General features: G+C 37.9%; 1 protein-coding gene across 1 annotated transcript in view; it reads right to left on the reverse strand.

Moving 5' to 3' along the window:
* The window catches only part of LOC122787440 (4-hydroxyphenylpyruvate dioxygenase-like), a 705402-nt gene that overhangs the window by 161092 nt on the left and 518687 nt on the right, over positions 1-25623 (reverse strand). The window contains exon 9 of the mRNA XM_044054155.1: positions 21247-21324. Coding sequence (XP_043910090.1) covers positions 21247-21324 — 78 coding nt within the window. The remainder of the gene's footprint in view (positions 1-21246; positions 21325-25623) is intronic.

The following is a 25623-nucleotide window of genomic DNA, read 5'->3' on the forward strand; positions in this document are numbered from 1 at the left end:
GTTTTTTCTCTTGAGCACTGGGCACCCACAGACACTTGTCCTGCAACTAAAAAGACTAAATACTAATTAATCCAAACCATCCTTCAGGTCAGGCAGGTCTCTGCCCCCCATATCAAGCAGTAGAAATTTCAGTTTTTTCTCTTGAGCAATGGGCACCCACAGACACTTGTCCTGCAACTAAAAGGACTAAATACTAATTAATCCAAACCATCCTTCAGGTCAAGCAGGTCTCTGCCCCCCATATCAAGCAGTAGAAATTTCATTTTTTTCTCTTGAGCACTGGGCACCCACAGACACTTGTCCTGCAACTAAAAAGACTAAATACTAATTAATCCAAACCATCCTTCAGGTCAGGCAGGTCTCTGCCCCCCATATCAAGCAGTAGAAATTTCAGTTTTTTCTCTTGAGCACTGGGCACCCACAGACACTTGTCCTGCAACTAAAAAGACTAAATACTAATTAATCCAAACCATCCTTCAGGTCAAGCAGGTCTCTGCCCCCCCATATCAAGCAGTAGAAATTTCAGTTTTTTCTCGAGCACTGGGCACCCACAGACACTTGTCCTGCAACTAAAAAGACTAAATACTAATTAATCCAAACCATCCTTCAGGTCAAGCAGGTCTCTGCCCCCCATATCAAGCAGTAGAAATTTCAGTTTTTCTCTTGAGAATGGGCACCCACAGACACTTGTCCTGCAACTAAAAAGACTAAATACTAATTAATCCAAACCATCGTTCAGGTCAAGCAGGTCTCTGCCCCCCCATATCAAGCAGTAGAAATTTCATTTGTTTCTCTTGAGCACTGGGCACCCACAGACACTTGTCCTGCAACTAAAAAGACTAAATACTAATTAATCCAAACCGTCCTTCATGTCAGGCAGGTCTCTGCCCCCATATCAAGCAGTAGAAATTTCAGTTTTTCTCTTGAGCACTGGGCACCCACAGACACTTGTCCTGCAACTAAAAAGACTAAATACTAATTAATCCAAACCATCCTTCAGGTCAAGCAGGTCTCTGCCCCCATATAAAGCAGTAGAAATTTCAGTTTTTTCTCTTGAGCAATGGGCACCCACAGACACTTGTCCTGCAACTAAAAAGACTAAATACTAATTAATCCAAACCATCCTTCAGGTCAAGCAGGTCTCTGCCCCCCATATCAAGCAGTAGAAATTTCATTTTTTTTCTCTTGAGCACTGGGCACCCACAGACACTTGTCCTGCAACTAAAAAGACTAAATACTAATTAATCCAAACCATCCTTCAGGTCAGGCAGGTCTCTGCCCCCCATATCAAGCAGTAGAAATTTCAGTTTTTTCTCTTGAGCACTGGGCACCCACAGACACTTGTCCTGCAACTAAAAAGACTAAATACTAATTAATCCAAACCATCCTTCAGGTCAAGCAGTTCTCTGCTCCCCCATATCAAGCAGTAGAAATTTCAGTTTTTTCTCTTGAGCACTGGGCACCCACAGACACTTGTCCTGCAACTAAAAAGACTAAATACTAATTAATCCAAACCATCCTTCAGGTCAAGCAGGTCTCTGCCCCCCATATCAAGCAGTAGAAATTTCAGTTTTTTCTCTTGAGCAATGGGCACCCACAGACACTTGTCCTGCAACTAAAAAGACTAAATACTAATTAATCCAAACCATCTTTCAGGTCAAGCAGGTCTCTGCCCCCCATATCAAGCAGTAGAAATTTCATTTTTTTCTCTTGAGCACTGGGCACCCACAGACACTTGTCCTGCAACTAAAAAGACTAAATACTAATTAATCCAAACCATCCTTCAGGTCAGGCAGGTCTCTGCCCCCCATATCAAGCAGTAGAAATTTCAGTTTTTTCTCTTGAGCACTGGGCACCCACAGACACTTGTCCTGCAACTAAAAAGACTAAATACTAATTAATCCAAACCATCCTTCAGGTCAAGCAGGTCTCTGCCCCCCATATCAAGCAGTAGAAATTTCAGTTTTTTCTCTTGAGCAATGGGCACCCACAGACACTTGTCCTGCAACTAAAAAGACTAAATACTAATTAATCCAAACCATCCTTCAGGTCAAGCAGGTCTCTGCCCCCCATATCAAGCAGTAGAATTTTCATTTTTTTCTCTTGAGCACTGGGCACCCACAGACACTTGTCCTGCAACTAAAAAGACTAAATACTAATTAATCCAAACCATCCTTCAGGTCAGGCAGGTCTCTGCCCCCCATATCAAGCAGTAGAAATTTCAGTTTTTTCTCTTGAGCACTGGGCACCCACAGACACTTGTCCTGCAACTAAAAAGACTAAATACTAATTAATCCAAACCATCCTTCAGGTCAAGCAGGTCTCTGCCGCCCCATATCAAGCAGTAGAAATTTCAGTTTTTCTCTTGAGCACTGGGCACCCACAGACACTTGTCCTGCAACTAAAAGACTAAATACTAATTAATCCAAACCATCCTTCAGGTCAGGCTGGTCTCTGCCCCCATATCAAGCAGTAGAAATTTCAGTTTTTCTCTTGAGCACTGGGCACCCACAGACACTTGTCCTGCAACTAAAAAGACTAAATACTAATTAATCCAAACCATCCTTCAGGTCAGGCAGGTCTCTGCCCCCATATCAAGCAGTAGAAATTTCAGTTTTTTCTCTTGAGCAATGGGCACCCACAGACACTTGTCCTGCAACTAAAAGGACTAAATACTAATTAATCCAAACCATCCTTCAGGTCAAGCAGGTCTCTTCCATTCCATATCAAGCAGTAGAAATTTCATTTTTTTCTCTTGAGCACTGGGCACCCACAGACACTTGTCCTGCAACTAAAAAGACTAAATACTAATTAATCCAAACCATCCTTCAGGTCAGGCAGGTCTCTGCCCCCCATATCAAGCAGTAGAAATTTCAGTTTTTCTCTTGAGCACTGGGCACCCACAGACACTTGTCCTGCAACTAAAAAGACTAAATACTAATTAATCCAAACCATCCTTCAGGTCAAGCAGGTCTCTGCCCCCCCATATCAAGCAGTAGAAATTTCAGTTTTTTCTCTTGAGCACTGGGCACCCACAGACACTTGTCCTGCAACTAAAAGACTAAATACTAATTAATCCAAACCATCCTTCAGGTCAAGCAGGTCTCTGCCCCCCATATCAAGCAGTAGAAATTTCAGTTTTTTCTCTTGAGAATGGGCACCCACAGACACTTGTCCTGCAACTAAAAAGACTAAATACTAATTAATCCAAACCATCCTTCAGGTCAAGCAGGTCTCTGCCCCCCATATCAAGCAGTAGAAATTTCATTTTTTTCTCTTGAGCACTGGGCACCCACAGACACTTGTCCTGCAACTAAAAAGACTAAATACTAATTAATCCAAACCATCCTTCAGGTCAGGCAGGTCTCTGCCCCCATATCAAGCAGTAGAAATTTCAGTTTTTCTCTTGAGCACTGGGCACCCACAGACACTTGTCCTGCAACTAAAAGACTAAATACTAATTAATCCAAACCATCCTTAAGGTCAAGCAGGTCTCTGCCCCCATATCAAGCAGTGGAAATTTCAGTTGTTTCTCTTGAGCAATGGGCACCCACAGACACTTGTCCTGCAACTAAAAAGACTAAATACTAATTAATCCAAACCATCCTTCAGGTCAAGCAGGTCTCTGCCCCCATATCAAGCAGTAGAAATTTCATTTTTTCTCTTGAGCACTGGGCACCCACAGACACTTGTCCTGCAACTAAAAAGACTAAATACTAATTAATCCAAACCATCCTTCAGGTCAGGCAGGTCTCTGCCCCCCATATCAAGCAGTAGAAATTTCAGTTTTTTCTCTTGAGCACTGGGCACCCACAGACACTTGTCCTGCAACTAAAAAGACTAAATACTAATTAATCCAAACCATCCTTCAGGTCAAGCAGGTCTCTGCCCCCCCATATCAAGCAGTAGAAATTTCAGTTTTTTCTCTTGAGCACTGGGCACCCACAGACACTTGTCCTGCAACTAAAAAGACTAAATACTAATGTAGGTGCTTAACTTCCAAGTGTCTAGACAGTAAAATACCTTACCTGCATTAACTTAAACAAATGTTAGTGAGTGTATTAGTACATTTCCGCTGTATAGTTCCTTAGTCAAACCTCTGTACTGATGAGTACATCACCAGGACTAAACAGTTGTATATCGCTCTCCAGTTAGTGCCCCCCCCCCCACCCACCCACCAACTAAAGTCAAGTTTCTTTTGAGAAATACTCAAATCTATAAAAGAGCATTTCATTTTCCCCTCCTGTTTCATCTGTAACTAACCCCAGCTTTAATTCTATATCCTTGTAAGAATGTCAGGGTAAATTGGATAATGTCTACATTTGCCTTGATTTTATAGTATAAAGTAGAGTGACTGTGCAAAGTAGCATACCTTTTCTTAAGGTTCAATGAGTGGTTTCTATTCCTTTTGCACTTCACAGTGAGTGTCTGCAGAGTTCATTTAACAATTGGCTAGCCTTCTCCTTCCCTGTAGTCTTTACCCTCCCTCCTCCTTGTTCTGTATTGGATAGCCTGAGGTAATTTAAACCCAGGGTGCCATTTTGTTTTTTTGTTTCAAATCCAACAGCAGCTGTTTGTCTCCCTTGGTGTGTAATCATCCTACTGTAAGGTTTTGCATTCAAGGTATGCTGTATATTGTGGTTTAATTCATAATGCTTTAGTACAACTGCTTATGCTATATGTTTCTGTTATGTTTAACACTGCAGGATGCCTTTAGATAATTCTGCTTACTGAACTGCTGTGACATATGCACCTAGATATGTTCTGTTTTCCTTGTTTACTGTTAATAGAGCCAGGAAGGCTATTTCACTGCTCTGTCTAACTGCATTGACTAGTTTTTAAATACATTGAAAGTGTATCTTGCTTAATTTAGTAGAGGACTGCTTTCTATATTTACATTTTATATTTGTATGTTGCCATAAGAAAATATTTTATGTTATCAGGTGCTGAAGCAGGAATAACCATTGCCTGATGTTTTTGTTATTGACTATTGCTAAACAAAAATCCAATCTGACTGGTCACACAGTATGTGCTGCCTTAACCTAATGCTCTCTTACATTTTTCTTCTACTTTTCTTTCAGTAATCCAAACCATCCTTCAGGTCAAGCAGGTCTCTGCCCCCCATATCAATCAGTAGAAATTTCAGTTTTTTCTCTTGAGCACTGGGCACCCACAGACACTTGTCTTGCAACTAAAGAGACTAAATACTAATGTAGGTGCTTAACTTCCAAGTGTCTAGACAGTAAAATACCTTACCTGCATTAACTTAAACAAATGTTAGTGAGTGTATTAGTACATTTCTGCTGTATAGTTCCTTAGTCAAACCTCTGTACTGATGAGTACATCACCAGGACTAAACAGTTGTATATTGCTCTCCAGTTAGTGCCCCCCCCAAACTAAAGTCAAGTTTCTTTTGAGAAATACTCAAATCTATAAAGAGCATTTCATTTCCTCCTGTTTCATCTGTAACTAACCCCAGCTTTAATTCTATATCCTTTTAAGAATGTCAGGGTAAATTGGATAATGTCTACATTTGCCTTGATTTTATAGTATAAAGTAGAGTGACTGTGCAAAGTAGCATACCTTTTCTTAAGGTTCAATGAGTGGTTTCTATTCCTTTTGCACTTCACAGTGAGTGTCTGCAGAGTTCATTTAACAATTGGCTAGCCTTCTCCTTCCCTGTAGTCTTTACCCCTCCCTCCTCCTTGTTCTGTATTGGATAGCCTGAGGTAATTTAAACCCAGGGTGCCATTTTGTTTTTTTGTTTCAAATCCAACAGCAGCTGTTTGTCTCCCTTGGTGTGTAATCATCCTACTGTAAGGTTTTGCATTCAAGGTATGCTGTATATTGTGGTTTAATTCATAATGCTTTAGTACAACTGCTTATACTATATGTTTCTGTTATGTTTAACACTGCAGGATGCCTTTAGATAATTCTGCTTACTGAACTGCTGTCAAATATGCACCTAGATATGTTCTGTTTTCCTTGTTTACTGTTATAGAGCCAGGAGGGCTATTTCACATGCTGCATTTCACTGCTCTGTCTAACTGCATTGACTAGTTTTTAAATACATTGAAAGTGTATCTTGCTTAATTTAGTAGAGGACTGCTTTCTATATTTACATTTTATATTTGTATGTTGCCATAAGAAAATATTTTATGTTATCAGGTGCTGAAGCAGGAATAACCATTGCCTGATGTTTTTGTTATTGACTATTGCTAAACAAAAATCCAATCTGACTGGTCACACAGTATGTGCTGCCTTAACCTAATGCTCTCTTACATTTTTCTTCTACTTTTCTTTCAGTAATCCAAACCATCCTTCAGGTCAAGCAGGTCTCTGCCCCCCATATCAAGCAGTAGAAATTTCAGTTTTTTCTCTTGAGCACTGGGCACCCACAGACACTTGTCCTGCAACTAAAAGACTAAATACTAATTAATCCAAACCATCCTTCAGGTCAAGCAGGTCTCTGCCCCCCATATCAAGCAGTAGAAATTTCAGTTTTTTCTCTTGAGCAATGGGCACCCACAGACACTTGTCCTGCAACTAAAAAGACTAAATACTAATTAATCCAAACCATCCTTCAGGTCAAGCAGGTCTCTGCCCCCCATATCAAGCAGTAGAAATTTCATTTTTTTTCTCTTGAGCACTGGGCACCCACAGACACTTGTCCTGCAACTAAAAAGACTAAATACTAATTAATACAAACCATCCTTCAGGTCAGGCAGGTCTCTGCCCCCCATATCAAGCAGTAGAAATTTCAGTTTTTTCTCTTGAGCACTGGGCACCCACAGACACTTGTCCTGCAACTAAAAGACTAAATACTAATTAATCCAAACCATCCTTCAGGTCAAGCAGGTCTCTGCCCCCCCATATCAAGCAGTAGAAATTTCAGTTTTTTCTCTTGAGCACTGGGCACCCACAGACACTTGTCCTGCAACTGAAAAGACTAAATACTAATTAATCCAAACCATCCTTCAGGTCAGGCAGGTCTCTGCCCCCATATCAAGCAGTAGAAATTTCAGTTTTTCTCTTGAGCACTGGGCACCCACAGACACTTGTCCTGCAACTAAAAAGACTAAATACTAATTAATCCAAACCATCCTTCAGGTCAAGCAGGTCTCTGCCCCCCCATATCAAGCAGTAGAAATTTCAGTTTTTTCTCTTGAGCAATGGGCACCCACAGACACTTGTCCTGCAACTAAAAAGACTAAATACTAATTAATCCAAACCATCCTTCAGGTCAGGCAGGTCTCTGCCCCCCCCATATCAAGCAGTAGAAATTTCAGTTTTTTCTCTTGAGCACTGGGCACCCACAGACACTTGTCCTGCAACTAAAAAGACTAAATACTAATTAATCCAAACCATCCTTCAGGTCAAGCAGGTCTCTGCCCCCCCATATCAAGCAGTAGAAATTTCAGTTTTTCTCTTGAGCACTGGGCACCCACAGACACTTGTCCTGCAACTAAAAAGACTAAATACTAATTAATCCAAACCATCCTTCAGGTCAAGCAGGTCTCTGCCCCCCCCCCCCTATCAAGCAGTAGAAATTTCAGTTTTTCTCTTGAGCACTGGGCACCCACAGACACTTGTCCTGCAACTAAAAAGACTAAATACTAATTAATCCAAACCATCCTTCAGGTCAAGCAGGTCTCTGCCCCCCCATATCAAGCAGTAGAAATTTCATTTTTTTCTCTTGAGCACTGGGCACCCACAGACACTTGTCCTGCAACTAAAAAGACTAAATACTAATTAATCCAAACCATCCTTCAGGTCAGGCAGGTCTCTGCCCCCATATCAAGCAGTAGAAATTTCAGTTTTTCTCTTGAGCACTGGGCACCCACAGACACTTGTCCTGCAACTAAAAAGACTAAATACTAATTAATCCAAACCATCCTTCAGGTCAAGCAGGTCTCTGCCCCCCCATATCAAGCAGTAGAAATTTCAGTTTTTTCTCTTGAGCAATGGGCACCCACAGACACTTGTCCTGCAACTAAAAAGACTAAATACTAATTAATCCAAACCATCCTTCAGGTCAAGCAGGTCTCTGCCCCCCATATCAAGCAGTAGAAATTTCATTTTTTTCTCTTGAGCACTGGGCACCCACAGACACTTGTCCTGCAACTAAAAAGACTAAATACTAATTAATCCAAACCATCCTTCAGGTCAGGCAGGTCTCTGCCCCCCATATCAAGCAGTAGAAATTTCAGTTTTTTCTCTTGAGCGCTGGGCACCCACAGACACTTGTCCTGCAACTAAAAAGACTAAATACTAATTAATCCAAACCATCCTTCAGGTCAAGCAGGTCTCTGCCCCCCCATATCAAGCAGTAGAAATTTCAGTTTTTTCTCTTGAGCACTGGGCACCCACAGACACTTGTCCTTCAACTAAAAAGACTAAATACTAATGTAGGTGCTTAACTTCCAAGTGTCTAGACAGTAAAATACCTTACCTGCATTAACTTAAACAAATGTTAGTGAGTGTATTAGTACATTTCCGCTGTATAGTTCCTTAGTCAAACCTCTGTACTGATGAGTACATCACCAGGACTAAACAGTTGTATATTGCTCTCCAGTTAGTGCCCCCCCCAACTAAAGTCAAGTTTCTTTTGAGAAATACTCAAATCTATAAAAGAGCATTTCATTTCCCCTCCTGTTTCATCTGTAACTAACCCCAGCTTTAATTCTATATCCTTTTAAGAATGTCAGGGTAAATTGGATAATGTCTACATTTGCCTTGATTTTATAGTATAAAGTAGAGTGACTGTGCAAAGTAGCATACCTTTTCTTAAGGTTCAATGAGTGGTTTCTATTCCTTTTGCACTTCACAGTGAGTGTCTGCAGAGTTCATTTAACAATTGGCTAGCCTTCTCCTTCCCTGTAGTCTTTACCCCTCCCTCCTCCTTGTTCTGTATTGGATAGCCTGAGGTAATTTAAACCCAGGGTGCCATTTTGTTTTTTTGTTTCAAATCCAACAACAGCTGTTTGTCTCCCTTGGTGTGTAATCATCCTACTGTAAGGTTTTGCATTCAAGGTATGCTGTATATTGTGGTTTAATTCATAATGCTTTAGTACAACTGCTTATACTATATGTTTCTGTTATGTTTAACACTGCAGGATGCCTTTAGATAATTCTGCTTACTGAACTGCTGTCACATATGCACCTAGATATGTTCTGTTTTCCTTGTTTACTGTTAATAGAGCCAGGAAGGCTATTTCACTGCTCTGTCTAACTGCATTGACTAGTTTTTAAATACATTGAAAGTGTATCTTGCTTAATTTAGTAGAGGACTGCTTTCTATATTTACATTTTATATTTGTATGTTGCCATAAGAAAATATTTTATGTTATCAGGTGCTGAAGCAGGAATAACCATTGCCTGATGTTTTTGTTTTTGTTATTGACTATTGCTAAACAAAAATCCAATCTGACTGGTCACACAGTATGTGCTGCCTTAACCTAATGCTCTCTTACATTTTTCTTCTACTTTTCTTTCAGTAATCCAAACCATCCTTCAGGTCAAGCAGGTCTCTGCCCCCCATATCAAGCAGTAGAAATTTCAGTTTTTTCTCTTGAGCACTGGGCACCCACAGACACTTGTCCTGCAACTAAAAAGACTAAATACTAATGTAGGTGCTTAACTTCCAAGTGTCTAGACAGTAAAATACCTTACCTGCATTAACTTAAACAAATGTTAGTGAGTGTATTAGTACATTTCTGCTGTATAGTTCCTTAGTCAAACCTCTGTACTGATGAGTACATCACCAGGACTAAACAGTTGTATATTGCTCTCCAGTTAGTGCCCCCCCCCCAACTAAAGTCAAGTTTCTTTTGAGAAATACTCAAATCTATAAAAGAGCATTTCATTTCCCCTCCTGTTTCATCTGTAACTAACCCCAGCTTTAATTCTATATCCTTTTAAGAATGTCAGAAAATTATACTCTGTGCCCATAACATAGTCTATAACTTCGTGCAAACATATTAAATTACAGTTAAAATTTCAGTTGAACATATTACAATTTAAGCTAACATTACATACTTACCAAAGCCTAAAGAAACACTTAGAGTCGGTGTTAGCCCGCTTCACTCGCCCTCGCTGCGCTTGGGCTTGCTCCGCTCCCCTCTCTGCCCCCTATTCCCACCCTCCCCCACTACTTCTACTTTTATTCTAATCCCTAATCACCTGACCAGTAGTCCAACCCCTAATTCCCTAACAACTAGCCCAACCCACTCATCCTACCTCCCCCCACCCCCAATCCAATTACATCCCACACTGATCCCACTCCCAAAACACATTCCCAGGCAACACAACTCTACCCTCACACACAACCAACCAGGAATCCTAGTTGTACTTCTCACTCAAAGTAGTATCATGTTACCCACACTCACATCCCTATCACTAGCTCTACTATCGCTAACCTTCCTAACTTCCTTACAAACAGATCTACTGTTGCACAACTGCTATCACACTACCCACACTAGCCCACCCTCTCAAACCCACTCGGACTTCTACATCTGCCCTACAATCATAAATCTTACAACTACATATTACTCACTAACAAAAATTACACCATCTCATCACACTAAGAAAAACTCTCATAGACCAAGCTCGCAAAACAATTAATATTAAAAACACATACTGACACTCCTACAAATTCTGCTAACCTCTGGTGACATTCACCCAAATCCAGGTCCCCTCTCAGCTAGACAAACATCTGACCTGCTAATCCTAAATCTCAACATAAGAAGTATTACCAATAAGCTAACAGACCTACATGCATTCATAGCCCACTACAACCCTGATATACTTGCCATTACAGAAACCTGGCTTACACCCAGTATCCAAGATGAAGTCTTTCTTCCCCCAGGGTATAATACACTTAGATCTGATAGAACAAACAGGAAAGGAGGAGGAGTAGCCATTCTCTTTAAAAACACCCTTAACCTCCAGCTCCTGCACACCACACCACCCACTTTTCAAACTGCTGAAGTCCTGTTTTCTGTCCTATTCCTAAGAAACACCAAGAAGATTAATATAATATGCTGCTATATACCTCCAGGCAACAACTCGCTCATAATAGAAGACATCCTACACTGGACAAAGGACAATCTACCTCAGGAAACGATCCTACTAGGAGACCTTAACACTGACTGGGCAACCTGTAACTCCAGCAGCCCCTCTACACATGTCAATCTATATGGGTTCTCTCAACTAATTAAAGAACCAACTAGAATAGATGAGAAAACAGAGAGAATCCATACTGGACTGGACACTAACCAACTATCCCAAACAAAACTATACAGTAGGCTGCCTCCCAGATGACTTAAGTGATATCTCCCCACCTTCCTACTCCAGAAACACTCCAATCACCCCAAACCAGTAGTCTACAAATTTGTATGAGATGACCGTAACCTTATCCCACGATACCTAAATACTGTCCTAAGCCACTGCAACTGGGAACCACTACGGACACTCGGGTTAGACCAGGCAGTAGACTACTTCAATACAACTTTCTCTAACCTCCTTAATAGTCTAGCTCCCATAAGAAAGATCAGAGTTAAAGCCAACTACGCACCCTGGCTAAATAGAGACACCAGAGCCTTACTAAAAGTTAGAGATAAAGCCTGGAAAATCTGGAAAACTGACAAAACCTCTAGCTCCAGACAATACTATCAACAGCTTAGAAACAAGGCCAAGGCTGAATCCAAAATAAACAAACAAAACTATTTTCTTAGCTCCCAAAGGAAATATTCAAATAGTCCACAAAAATTCTGGCATGCCATTAACTCCCTACTAAAGCCAGGCAAAACCACAACCCCAGCACCCATCTCTACTAACAATACCCTAGACACAGCTTCTCAATTTAATAACCATTTTACTAAATCCATCTTAGCCCTGTCCAGTCAAATAACCAAAAACAGTCTACCTCAGTCACAACATAACCTATTCCACACCACCCCTCTTTCAGCCTATCACCAGTGCCCACCTCAACTATCAAAAACTCCTCTTAAAACTAAAGCCAACCACACTAGCAGCTGATAACATACCTGCTGCATTCCTAAAAATGGCTAGTGACTCCTTATCATATCCTGACTCCATCCTTATCAACCGCTCCATACTAGAATCCTACATACTCAAACTCTGGAAAGTATCTCGATCATTCCTCTCCATAAAGGAGGTAATTCTTATGAATTCTCCAACTACCGACCTATTGCCATCCTTTGCCCCTTATCCAAAATTCTTGAGAAATGCATCCACTTGCAAGTGATGACATTTCTTAACACACACAATCTACTATCTACCACACAACACGGTTTCCGTCCACATCACAGCACTACCACAGCCCTTTTATCTTTCACTAATTATATAAACCTTCACAGGAATGATAACAAATATGTATCAGCCATTTTCCTAGACCTCTCAAAAGCATTTGATATGGTCTCCCACTCCATTCTACTAGACTCACTAACATCATTATCCTTCACCTCCTCTACTATAGCCTGGTTCAGAAGCTACTTGTCTGACAGGCAACAATCAGTCCAGTGGAAAGGAACTCTGTCTACACAACTTCCAGCCACCATATGTGTCCCACAGGGCTCTATACTGGGCCCGCTGTTGTTCTCTATTTTCACAAATAACCTCAAATGCTCTACACAACATGCCACACTCATACAATATGCAGATGATTCAACTCTGATCTGCTCCGCCTCATCTCCCACCACCCTACGTACACTCACTCAAGATACCTTTATCTCCGTAGAAAAATGGATATCTGGGATCCAACTAATTCTAAATCCCAAAAAGACAACTGCTACTATTTACCCCTAATAGATAAAAAAAAAACCTCTCCTTTACCATAACCTCTGACGGCACCACCATCTCCCCTTCTAACCACACCAAACTTCTGGGCATTGAAATAGACAATAATCTCCACTTTGATGTTCACATCTCACATACCATAAAACTAGTACACAAAAAACTAGGCTCCCTATACAGGCATAAGTCCTTTCTCTCACAAAAAGCAAGAGTCACTCTTGCACAAAGCCACCTCCTCTCAACTCTATTATACGCAGCACCAATTTTTACCCAAATCAGACAATGTGACCTAGACAAACTAGAATCATGCTACAATAAAATAGCCAAGTTTGCTACTAACTCAACCTATAGAACCCATCACTGTGCTGCACTAAAAGAACTAAAATGGCTTGAGCTACCACAGCTACTTAACTATCACCAGCTGGGCACAGCCTACAATATTCTCAAATATCCTGAAAACCCCCTCATTATCCAACCTACTTACTATCTATACTACAAACCGATACCTAAGATCCAGTGAAAAATCTCTCCTCTCCATCACCAAGGCTAACAATAATGCAGGGAAAGCGCTCTACTCCCACACCGTTGCCAGAAATTGGAACTCTCTTCCCCTATCTCTGTCCACTGCCCCTCCGACATCCATATTCAAAAAGTCCCTCAAATCGCACCTTCTTAGTACATGGTTATGCCCTTGTATCACATAACCCTACCCATACTACTATTAACTCCCAAATTCCTCTCTGATCACATGCTGGAGCTCTGATCCCCTGTAGGCTTGGTCATCTGAAAGGGTACTTTTAACTGTAGAATCTTACTTGATATATTTTCTTTTCTTACCAAAGTATGACTGACATTGTCTTTTTACCCATGTTCTATATCTTTTACCTGGAGTGTTTTTATTAATTCTTGTTATATTACTATGCTCAGCATACATGATGTAACCTGTTTTGTGTATTATGCTGGATGTACTGTATTTGTATAACTTGATGTTGGAGCTTTTCTCCCCGGGCCTCCGCTGAAAATGGACCTGGTCCAGTCGGAATTTCCCGGTTAACAAATGTAAAATAAATAAATAAATATCTAAACCCTGACTCTGTATGTGTGAAACAGTTATTACTCTCCATGTGGAATGAAACATGTAGCTGTCCCTTTATATTATACCAGTGATGTTAATTTGATTACTAACATTTAAACACAGGCTAGTGTTACTTACAGATGACAAACTCAAGGAATTAGTGGGGGGTACACCACATTTTTGTTTTAAAAACAGGAAATATTTGAAGAGGTAAAATTAATCTCTGCCATGAAAAGCAGTTACTACTGTCTATATAACTGCAAAAATTGCATCTACCACAAGGAAAATTACCCACTATCTCATTCATAGCCATAGACTCAGTCTTGCCCCCTGGGTAACATAGGACCCTCTTCAAAGACCATGGTCTGAAGAAGTGCTTTATGCATGAAAGCACTAACAGAATAAAACTTTTAGTCTGTCTCTCATGGTGACTGGTCTCCATGTTTTTCTTATTCTTGCTGCATGGAGATTTATCTTTTATCACTGCACTTCTTGATTACTTTTTATTATCTCTGTGACTGACAGCTACCAAATGGTGACAGTACTGAACATATGGGGACTAGATTGTTCTAGATTTCCCTTTTCATATGGATTGGTACAATGTTTCCTTTCTAAAAACTTCCAGCAGTTGAGGCAAGGCAGTTATGTGGACTAGAGTTCCACTACTTGGTTACAGCTTATCACTGATTTTGCACCCTCACTGTGATGTGTGTGGGAATAACAGCAACTGAGGAGGAAAAACATTGACAGGATATGAAGTCATAAGGTCCTTCTCATGGCAGAGATTAATTTCACCTCTAGGATATCACTGGCTAAGATGACAGTGACACCTTTGGCAGAGCAATGATCTTCAATTTCCTGACCGTGCCATGGAGCAGTTATGCTTGTGAGTCTTCAGATAAATTTGGGAAGCCTAGAGGGAGACGACAGTAGTGATTTGAAGCAGGGTACTTAGGAACATAATTTATACTTCCCCTATGAGGAATCATCATCAGTGAAGAACACTTAGTAAATTATTTACACTTTGAATCAGCAATTTTAAAGCTACAGCAAAAACATATCTTAAATACTAGTGTACCAAAAGCACTTACCTGCTGTCCTGTTTTACACTAATAATGCTTGCAAGCTCACTTATAACCAAAGTACAATCTTTGCCATTCTAATAACAGAGTAATCTTGAAATTAAAACAAGTAGTATCCAAAAGAAACACAGCTCACAGATAGCTCCACAAACTGTACACGGCTCGAACAGGAACACAAAAAGATTTTATTGATGTACAACCATAGGTTAAGCGCTTTCATCTGTTGTAACAGACTTCATCTGAATGAGGTACACCCAATTAAAACCATTTAAATACTCTAAAAAGGCGCCAAAACTTAATCTCATTTAAACAAACATGCAACTATTTCCTCAAAAATTTTTTTAAACATCTATCTAAACATCCCTTAAGTTCATCTGCCAAAAAGTCAAATAATTAATTGTAAAAACTTATTAAAACAAATGAAATACATTATTTACATATATATTTTTTTATATATGTATAAATAATGTGTGTATAAATAATATAAATTAATTACAAAAATACATGAATTGCTTACAAAAAACTATAGCGAACTATAATAATAAATAACTTAAACTACTTAAATAAATCTCCCTAGTAAGAGAGGGTAAGAAAAGGTTTAATACTGACAAATTCATTAATACCTGGGAATCGTGTGGCATCAGTCAAAATCTGCCATTTACTCTCCTTCATGGCTAACAAGGCTTTCCAGTTGCCACCATACAGTGTTATGTCAACACTGTCAATAATAGAAAATTTAAAACAATGTATTTCACCATAGGTGAAAATATGTCTATATAGGGCATTATTGGAATCTTTCACTTTAATCCTATACAAATGCTCATAAATACGTTGTCTAAAATGCCTCTCTGTTTTTCCTATATAGTAGGCAGGGCATGATGGACAATGGGCCATATAGACAACATTTTTGGTGTTACAATTACCTGCTCTAAATTTAATATACGTCTTATTGAAATCTCCTAATTTTATTCCTACAGCTTCACAAATAGCATGACATTGCTTACATAACCCACATTTCCTTGTGCATGTAAATTTCCTTTTACTTCTCCCTCTCATCTCCAATAACTTCTTAATGTTGGGTCCAGTTTTATAAACAAAACTGGGACTCTTCCCAAAAATGTCAGCTAAATCGTTGTCTACTGTAATCAAATTCCAATACCCACTTATTATATTTTTAATGTATTCCACATATGGTGAATACATCAGGACACATACACAGTGACTAAATCCATAGTTAGAGTTATCACCTTCATTGTCCTGTTTTTTTAACTGCTTTTTGAAACCCAAACCCAACACTGGGGGGTATTTTTTACCCCACTCATTAGTAACATAATGAACTATGTCCTCCAATAATGGGTTAGGATACCCCCTATTACTGAACATGGACTTAATAAAATCAAGTTCTCTACACATAACTTCTTTAGTAGAGGACATCCTAGCGGCTCAAATACACTACCCCTTAAAAACATGCTGTGGGTGGTTACTACTGAATTCCAAATAATCGTTGGAGAAGGTTTCCTTTCTATAAATACGTGACATAAACCCGTTTTCAGAATGACTAATATATGTGTCCAAATATGCAATACCATTAGTATTGATGTTGTGGGTAAATTTAAGAAATTCAGTCGTCTGATTGATGTACTCAATAAAGGAAGGAATAATGTCCAGCGGACCTTTCCATAATAAAAACAAATCCTCTAAATATTGGGTGTAGTACACTATGTGTGAATAAAATTCACTAGTAAAAAGATATTTGGACTCCACTCCAACATGGCTAAGTTGGAAAAGATGGGAGCACAAGATGCTCCCATCGCCACACCTCTATTCTGTCTAAAAAATTCACATTCAAATTGGATGTAATTATGGTCCAAAACCAGTCCCATCATGTCAGTAATAAGGCAAATACGGTCCCAGTCCATGTCGGAGTAGTTCCTTAAACTGTTACTAAAATAGTCCAACCCGATATCCTTAGGAATACAAGAAAAAAGATCTATCATATCAATAGTGATGAAAATTAGTTCTTTTCTCCAATTAGTTCTTTTCTCCAAATGTTAGATGTTAATTGCCCTAAGAAGGTCCAGGAATCTTTAATAAGATGAGGTATTTTATTATACATTGGTTTGGTCCACTGGTCAATTACAACCCCAATAGGGTAGTTTTAGATCGACTTCCCGATACTATAGGTCTAAATGGGGGGTGGGATAGGTTTTTATGGACTTTAGGTATACCAAAAATAGTGGCTAAAGTTGGAAATTCCACTTTCAAATAATTATAAACTTCACTGGTAATCCTATTGTCAATAAAATATTCTTCCAAGGCTAAATCAATTCTTTTGTAGCCTATATTGATTTCATTCAAAGATGTCATTTCATAATTACCAGTTTGGAATAAAAGTTTATTCATTTCATTGGTATAGTCCATGTTGTTAAATAACACTATCCCACCCCCCTTATCAGGTTTCATGACTCTGATGTTTTCATTAGTCATGAAAAAATTCAAACAAGTACATTCATCAACTGATAAATTGTCTTTGTTGTCAAAATTAATTAAAGTGTTTTTCTTCCTAATTTTATTAAACCCATACAAGTCTTGACAAACCATTTTTTCAAAATTAACCACACGTGGCTGTGAAACTGGAATAAAGGTACTATTTTTTCTGAGTTTTATAGTCGTATCAAACTCACATTTCTGATCCTGTCTCTTAAACTGTAGTGCCAAATTTAGTCGCCTACAGTATAACTTAACCTCTTTGACCACATCAACTAAATTAAAATGAACTGTAGGAATAAATTTAATTCCCTTAGTAAATAACTTAAATAAATCCTGTGTAATATGAAGTTCTGTGTAGTTAAATACATTAAATCCATTATAAGAATGAATTATTTTGTCTACTTCGTTGTTAAAATATTCATCTTGTAACACATTACCACTTTCACTATCATTAAAATTGTCTAATATATTTACATTTTCCGTATTGTCACCATGGCCTATTTTCACCACCTCTTGTTCCAAGGTGTAAATTGCCTTTTTGGGGATGGAAAAAAATCTGCCCCCTTGAAAATTAGCCTCCTTGTCTCCCTGTCTGCCCCCTTTCAAGTCATTCCTTTCTCTCTCAAAACCTGAATTATCGTGGGGCCATATATACGCTTTGTTATTATAAGACTCAACATTTCTTTGTATTTTCCTACTCTTTCTTAAAAAAATGTTTTTAGCTTTCTGTTCAGTTGACATAAACTGTTTGTCATACAGTTCCTTCCACTGTGGGAAAGACAAATCATTGACTATTTCATCATTAATTTTCTCCACTTCATTCACTAAAGAAGACAATTTTTCATCGTTAATCTTTATCAAGGTGTTCATGTAACTAAAACCATAGCTATCAAACAACTTGTTAAATTCATTCATAATAATCTTATTATATTCAACACCCATAGGCAATTTAAAAAATCGAAGACCTTTTGGTACAATATGTAAAGCTAAACGTTTTGCCAAATAGGCGTTGTCAACTTTAATGCTTTTGATTGTAAACAATTTCTTGCCCATAGCAAAAATCAAGTCTTTGATGTTCCCAATAGATCGATTGCTGTACCTCCTTCCTTCATTTTTACCAGACTGTCCATCATAATTATTAAATTCAAAGTCATCACTTGGAAACTGGTCTAAACAATCCTTCTCGGGTACCCTCACCGCACTGTTAGGGTCTTTTGATTTCAAAACATTAGATTTGTGATTATTGCCAAGGCTAGGAAAATTAAAGCCACCAACAGTGCCTTTAAAATCAAAACCAGTACCTTTAGAGCTGTCACACTGTGTCCGCGCCATAGCTGAGTAAGTTTTCGTAGACATCTGGCGCTTAGGTCAAGCCCCAAGGTGTTCCGCCTCTTCACGGACATGGAACAAACTAAAATCAAAAGTAAAGTCATTGTCGTTGTCTAAGTTGGCACCCCTATTGCCGTCACCGGCCGACTCTTGCGTTAACAAATTCTTCCCACTTCCATTGTACTCTTGCCCATTAGGAATATCAATTTGTGTACTATTATCACAACTAGTGATTAATATCCGTTGGTCACTTGGACTGGAGACGTCGTGTCTATTCACCCCAGACCCTTTGGGTGAGGTCAACGTTCGCTCCACTAAACCAATGAGCCGGGAAACCTCATCTTTTAACATAGACATTTCCGAACGTATTTTAAAAATTTCCTCCTTGTTCAATAAAGCCTGTGATTCATCGTTGGTGCTACCCATGGCAGTCTGCAACAAAGTAATCTTGAAATTAAAATGACAAGTAGTATCCAAAAGAAACACAGCTCGCAGATAGCTCCACAAACTGTACACGGCTCGAACAGGAACACAAAAAGATTTTATTGATGTACAACCATAGGTTAAGCGCTTTCATCTGTTGTAACAGACTTCATCAGAACGAGGTACACCCAATTAAAACCATTTAAATACTCTAAAAAGGCACCAAAACTTAATCTCATTTAAACAAACATACAACTATTTCCTCAAAAAAATTTTTAAACTTCTATCTAAACATCCCTTAAGTTCATCTGCCAAAAACAGTCAAATAATTAATTGTAAAAACTTATTAAAACAAATGAAATATATAAAAAATATATATATATATATATATGTAAATAATGTATGTATAAATAATGTATGTATAAATAATATAAATTAATTACAAAAATACATGAATTACTTACAAAAAACTATAGCGAACTATAATAATAAATAACTTAAGCTACTTAAATAAATCTCCCTATTAAGAGAAGGTAAGAAAAGGTTTAATACTGACAAATTCATTAATACATAGATGTTTAAAATTTTTTTTGAGGAAATAGTTGTATGTTTGTTTAAATGAGATTAAGTTTTGGCACCTTTTTAGAGTATTTAAATGGTTTTAATTGGGTGTACCTCGTTCTGATGAAGTCTGTTACAACAGAGGAAAGCGCTTAACCTATCGTTGTACATCAATAAAATCTTTTTGTGTTCCTGTTCGAGCCGTGTACAGTTTGTGGAGCTATCTGTGAGCTGTGTTTCTTTTGTATTCTAATAACAGAGTATATCTGCAATTACATTTTTTGAGTCAATAGCTTTTTTGTTGAAGCACAAGGTACTCACAAAATCGATTAAATACAGTTTAATGTCAATGTCAGACATTAATTTTACAGAGGAAAGCCCACATCCCAGTGCGGGGTGCCACCCTCTGCACGACCCATAATCAAAAATTATAACTTCAGTATCATAGATCCTTGAGAAAGAGAGAGTATCCATCTTCCCCACAGCTGTATAGCCTTGGAATGATAATGTATGAGATAGGGTTATGATGGCACAGTCCCTCATGGGGAAATAATACTGGGGGAATAGATTAGATAGTAAAAGGTTGGATAAACCCTGACAGCCATGAACAGAAGTGTGTGTGAAATTATGAGTGATAAGAAAACATCTGAGAGACTGAACAGTGCATGTGGTGTTATACGAATACATGCTAGCAAGTGTGAAAATAGGTGATTGTCCATATGCTATTACATTTCATACTACAGCAATATAGATAGCAAATGGCAGTGGAACAATAATATACTACGAGGTATACTTGCAGTATAGTATTAGTCTACAAGACAGAAAACAGGCGATGCAGCTGCTATTTGGAATTGGGTACTGAAAGACTTCACTTTAAATAATGACTGATTGTGTGTGTGTGTGTGTGTGTGTGTGTGTGTGTGTGTGTGTGTGTGTGTGTGTGTGTGCATGTAGAGTGCAGCAGCTGTAAGACATTGGGTGTTAAGTAAAACAGAAAAAGTAAGTCTTATGATAAATGACAGCTTAAATGTGAAGTGCCCTGAAATGACAGTGCTACTAAACTAGTAAAACTGATATTCTCAAATAACATTAATACCCATAAGTATAGTAAAACAAAGAAGTGTGGCTGGCATTTAGAAACAGTTACAGTAACTAAAAGAAACAATAACAGGGATCTAGAAAACAGAAAAATAAGAACTTGTAGAAATCTCTGCACAAACCAATAATGACAATATGAAAGCTTTAAAAATAAAGGCAAACAGTCATCAAAAGGGGGAGAACTTCTACCTAAGGAAAGGAAGAGCTGACAAAACAATTATGTTGAAGAGCTCAGTAGAAATGACTGCCTGCTTCTGCTCTTAAGAGTCGCAGGCACATCTTCTTAATCATCATTAAATAAAACAAGTTAAAAAAGAACTTAGACATTCTCAATAAAGAAATCATCAAGAAGAAAAAAGGCTTCAAACTCACCAGTCTGCCACAGATACCATTTCATTGTCAGGCTGATTACCCACAATGTGGTCAATAAAGTTCAGACCGCTAGGTGGCCTGTAGGTAAATAGAGAAAGTGATAAATGTCAAACAATACAGGACCAGAAACATTTGCTGTGACTTTTAATGCAGTTTTGTTTCTAAAATGTTGAGCTAATGGAAAAATAAACCAATGACCTTTACAGTCCCTTCTCATTGTTTCTCATTTATTTATTTATTTTCACATTAACTAGGTAAATTAGTTGAGATAGTGACTTTTCTATATCCAGGAACCAAACACATGCACACAGGCACACACACACACACACACACAAAGTTAGGCAGGAATTTGACAGCAAATTGATATTGAAGAAATGTTAATCATTCTGCCAGTGTTATAGGCATGCATGTTAAGAGCATGGACCTAATAAGTACTATTTATTCGATAACTTCTATAGTTAAATTCTGTTTTTGGGTAGAAGGTTACCACCGACCCTATGCATAGGTTCGTAGTTCTTGCCAGTAATTGGATTACTTAAGTATATGTGACTATAGATATGTTTTTTAGGTGTAATGCATCTCAGTTATGGGTTGTTATTCATATATTTTAACATAGTAGATTTTAAATGCCTGGTTTAGTATAATCAGCAGCTTAACATTGCTAATATTGGATGTTAAAGTTGCAAGTAACTGGATGTTTTTAGCTCTAGACCACACTTTTAGCAGATGTATTAGAGATATTCATTTACTATTTGACTGTATATGGGAACATAGCTACATTTTGTTGCATACTCTATATTTTACTTAATATACATTTAAATCTATATTAGTAGTCCCTGAGCTGCTTTATTAATACTTATTAGTATCAATGGAGATTCCATTGGGCATCTCTTGCAGCTTAGATACTATGCTGTCAGTTTGTGCAGAATTAATGGATTTTTTCCTTATTTAGCACAGCTCTGATTAGGATTAGCTTATAATATGAGCTAAAGCAATGTTTTTATGTTAACTGCTGCTATTTCAGTATAAGCAAATTTGTTTAGGATGCGTATAACTATTGAATTATGCCCTTCTTATCAAATATTTATAAGTACAATGTTCGTTTATTTTACTGTTTAGACATCAGAACTATGTTATTTGAGATGTCATATATACATCACCATGGCTAATATGACTGAGCCATCATAAATACTATTTTTATAGCCATAGTGACTTAACATTTTGTGAATGGTTTTAGCAACATTGTCTCTTTAAATGCTTAATTGATTTATGAGCTAGATCACATGCTATATAAACCAGACTAATGAGCTGGTTCAGATTTTAACAGTCTGAAGAAGCTACTGTGAAAGCGCTTACTGTGTGTGCACCAAATAAATCTTGTTTTATGTTTCTACAAGTTTACTGGATATATTTTTCATTGAAAAGGAACTTATAGTTTGTATGCCCTGGTTACCTCTTCGCCTGATTATTTGGATTTATTTTTACTATTTTTCTGGAGGTTACGGAGAGGTATTTGCATCGCTGGGAACATTGTTACTACTGGTTGCCTTATTACTTTTTTGTGCTTCCCAAGGTGACATGGCTGAACTTACTACAAATATAGAACTGGATTATCGACCTGATGTTCTTACTCAACGTGAGCAGGTACCTGACCATCCAGGAGGGGTTGGTACACTTCTAACTCAGAGTCCTGCAGACAAGGCAAGTGATAAAGAATTATCTATTACTTTGAATAGAAGCGAATGCTTAAAGAACAAATTACTATCTTGTTTGAGGAGTGATGTTAACACCCTGCTGTTATATGATGGAGAAAATGATAAACCTACAGATGAAATCTCTATACAAATGCTTGAGCAACTGCAGGGAGATGTTCAGAAGTTAGAAGTTGATTTCTTTAAATTAAAGCGGCTGTCTACACAGCGTCAACATTTTGAAGTTTGTTTGAACAGAAACATAATACCCAGAGGCCTGAGAATATTGAAGATGCCGACATATGGGGATCAGTACCCCGTATTACTTACACAATGGCAGAAATTAAACTTAGAACTCAGTAGAAAATATATACAACTTCTACTAGAGTTCTTTGCACCAGTAGAAGAAGAACTTATAAATTCTATTATTAAACAACAACAAAAACAATATCTTAAATATCCAGAAACAATAGTAAGTAATGCTTTATCTAACCTACTGGATAGTGTTTGTGTCTATGAGAGACGCTTATTGCAACAAAAGAGAAATAAAATTGACAGAGACGTTCGAGATTTTCGGTCATCACAGGTATTTGCCTGGCCTAGAACTGAGTATATTAATAGACAATCACAGAACAGTAATATATCCAATTTATCAACACAGCCGTTACCTAAGGTATGCACAGAACCCGTGGTAAATTATGAGACATCTCAGTCTAGTTCCATTACTTCTGGCACTGATAGTGTCAATAATTCTGTATCTAACCGAGAACAATTGGGTGACAACTTAGAGGCGCACAATACTGTGGATTCCCATAATAGTACTGTGGATACTTACAACTTCAAAGAGACAGAGTCCATTAGTACATCCATGACCATCAATGAATCTATTATAAATAAACAACAGTCCATTATTTCTAATGACTGCTTAATTGTACGTCCTAAAACTGCAACCAATACTAAAAGTGTTACGAAGAGAAATAACAACATGCAACAGGATGCAATTTTTCCATCTTTTCCCCTTCCCATAACTATGGGGAGGGGGGACAGGAGAGACCGATCTGCACATCGTGGACGGCAGAAAAGGAAATTATCAGGGGAGAGATACCCAGGTCAAACTCTCAAGAAGATGTGGGATCAGAAGAAAACAACTTAATATGGAATATATCTCATAGAGTATTGGATAATTATGAGACTGCTGTTTTGAATAAGGGTCTCACCTTTATTCCTTCAGAGCATAGTAAACTCACGGATGTTCTTATTGATATTAAATTATTTGTAAGGAATGTGATGTTGAGATATAATTATGGTCTTAGTAATGACCAAGATAATAGGTTTTTAAAAAAGAAAAGTGATTATGTACCACCAAACCACCCTCTACTAGAAACATTCTACAAAATAGTAAAGATGATATTTATCAACAATTTTCCGATGCCAGAAAGCCATGTAAACATATATTTAATAATTTAACTTATAATGAAAGAATGGCATTAAAGGGGCTGAGATCTGACCGTAATATTGTTTTTAGACCAGCTGATAAGGGAGGCCCTTTAGTGGTTATGGACAGTTTACAATATCATACTGCTATGATAAATATGCTTAGTGACCAAAAATACTATAGTATTATTTCGCAACAGTATTTAGAATCTATTAAGCAAAGATTGAATGCTATGATTATGGATTTATTACATATACAATGCATAGACACTGAAATGGCTAAGTTTTTACAAGTGAAACATCCCTTGATACCTAGTATTCAAGGTATACCTAAAATTCATAAGGATGCTACCAATCCACCTATGAGACCAATTGTATCTGGTGGTGGATGGAGCACCGAACCATTATCTTTGTGCGTTGAGAAATATCTTAGACCTGTAATAGATCATAATAAATACATTCTTAAAGACACTAAGTAATTTCTCTTGGATTTATACCAACACTTTTGAACATAACCCTATTATGCCACATACGTTGTTTGTAACGCTAGACGTACAATCCCTTTTCACTATTATTCCCAATGACATAGGGGTTAAAGCTATTAAGCATTATTTGTTGAAACATAGTCAATATACAGAATCGAAGGTGGATTTGATTGCCATGTTTGTAGAAGCCATTCTTGAAAATAACGTTTTTGTATATGAAGAAGACATCTATATACAATGTGATGGTGTGGCTATGGGCACTTCCTGTGCTAATAGCTACGCCAACATGTTTTTGGCTGAATGGGAGGAAGAATTTTTGTTTAAACATTCTTCACATATAGAAAATGTACGATTCTACAGACATTTTGTGGATGACGTTTTTCTGGTTTGGGAAAGTGGCCTTGAGCAGTTAAATACCTATATATCTGTCATTAATAATATGACATCCTACCTCAAATTTACCTCCACACATTCCTATACTAGGATTGATTTCTTAGATGTTTTTGTAGAGAAAGTAATGGGAGATCGTGTTAACACTGGAGTCCACAGAAAAACGAAATTCCTTACTGCATAGGTTGAGTATGCACCCTAAGTATGTATTTAATAACATAATTAAAGGGCAGAGTATGAGAATGTCCCGATTGAATGTATCTGAACATGGGTTTCAAAATGAGATCAAGGAATTTAAGCATAGATTACTCCAGCGAGGATATGCAGAAAAGGAAATTAATAATGGACTGGTAGATATCGACGAGATTAGACAAGAT

The sequence above is a fragment of the Protopterus annectens genome, chromosome 13.part0 (genome assembly GCF_019279795.1).
Source record: "Protopterus annectens isolate FY-2018-M chromosome 13.part0, PAN1.0, whole genome shotgun sequence".
In the NCBI taxonomy this organism is placed as follows: domain Eukaryota; kingdom Metazoa; phylum Chordata; order Ceratodontiformes; family Protopteridae; genus Protopterus; species Protopterus annectens.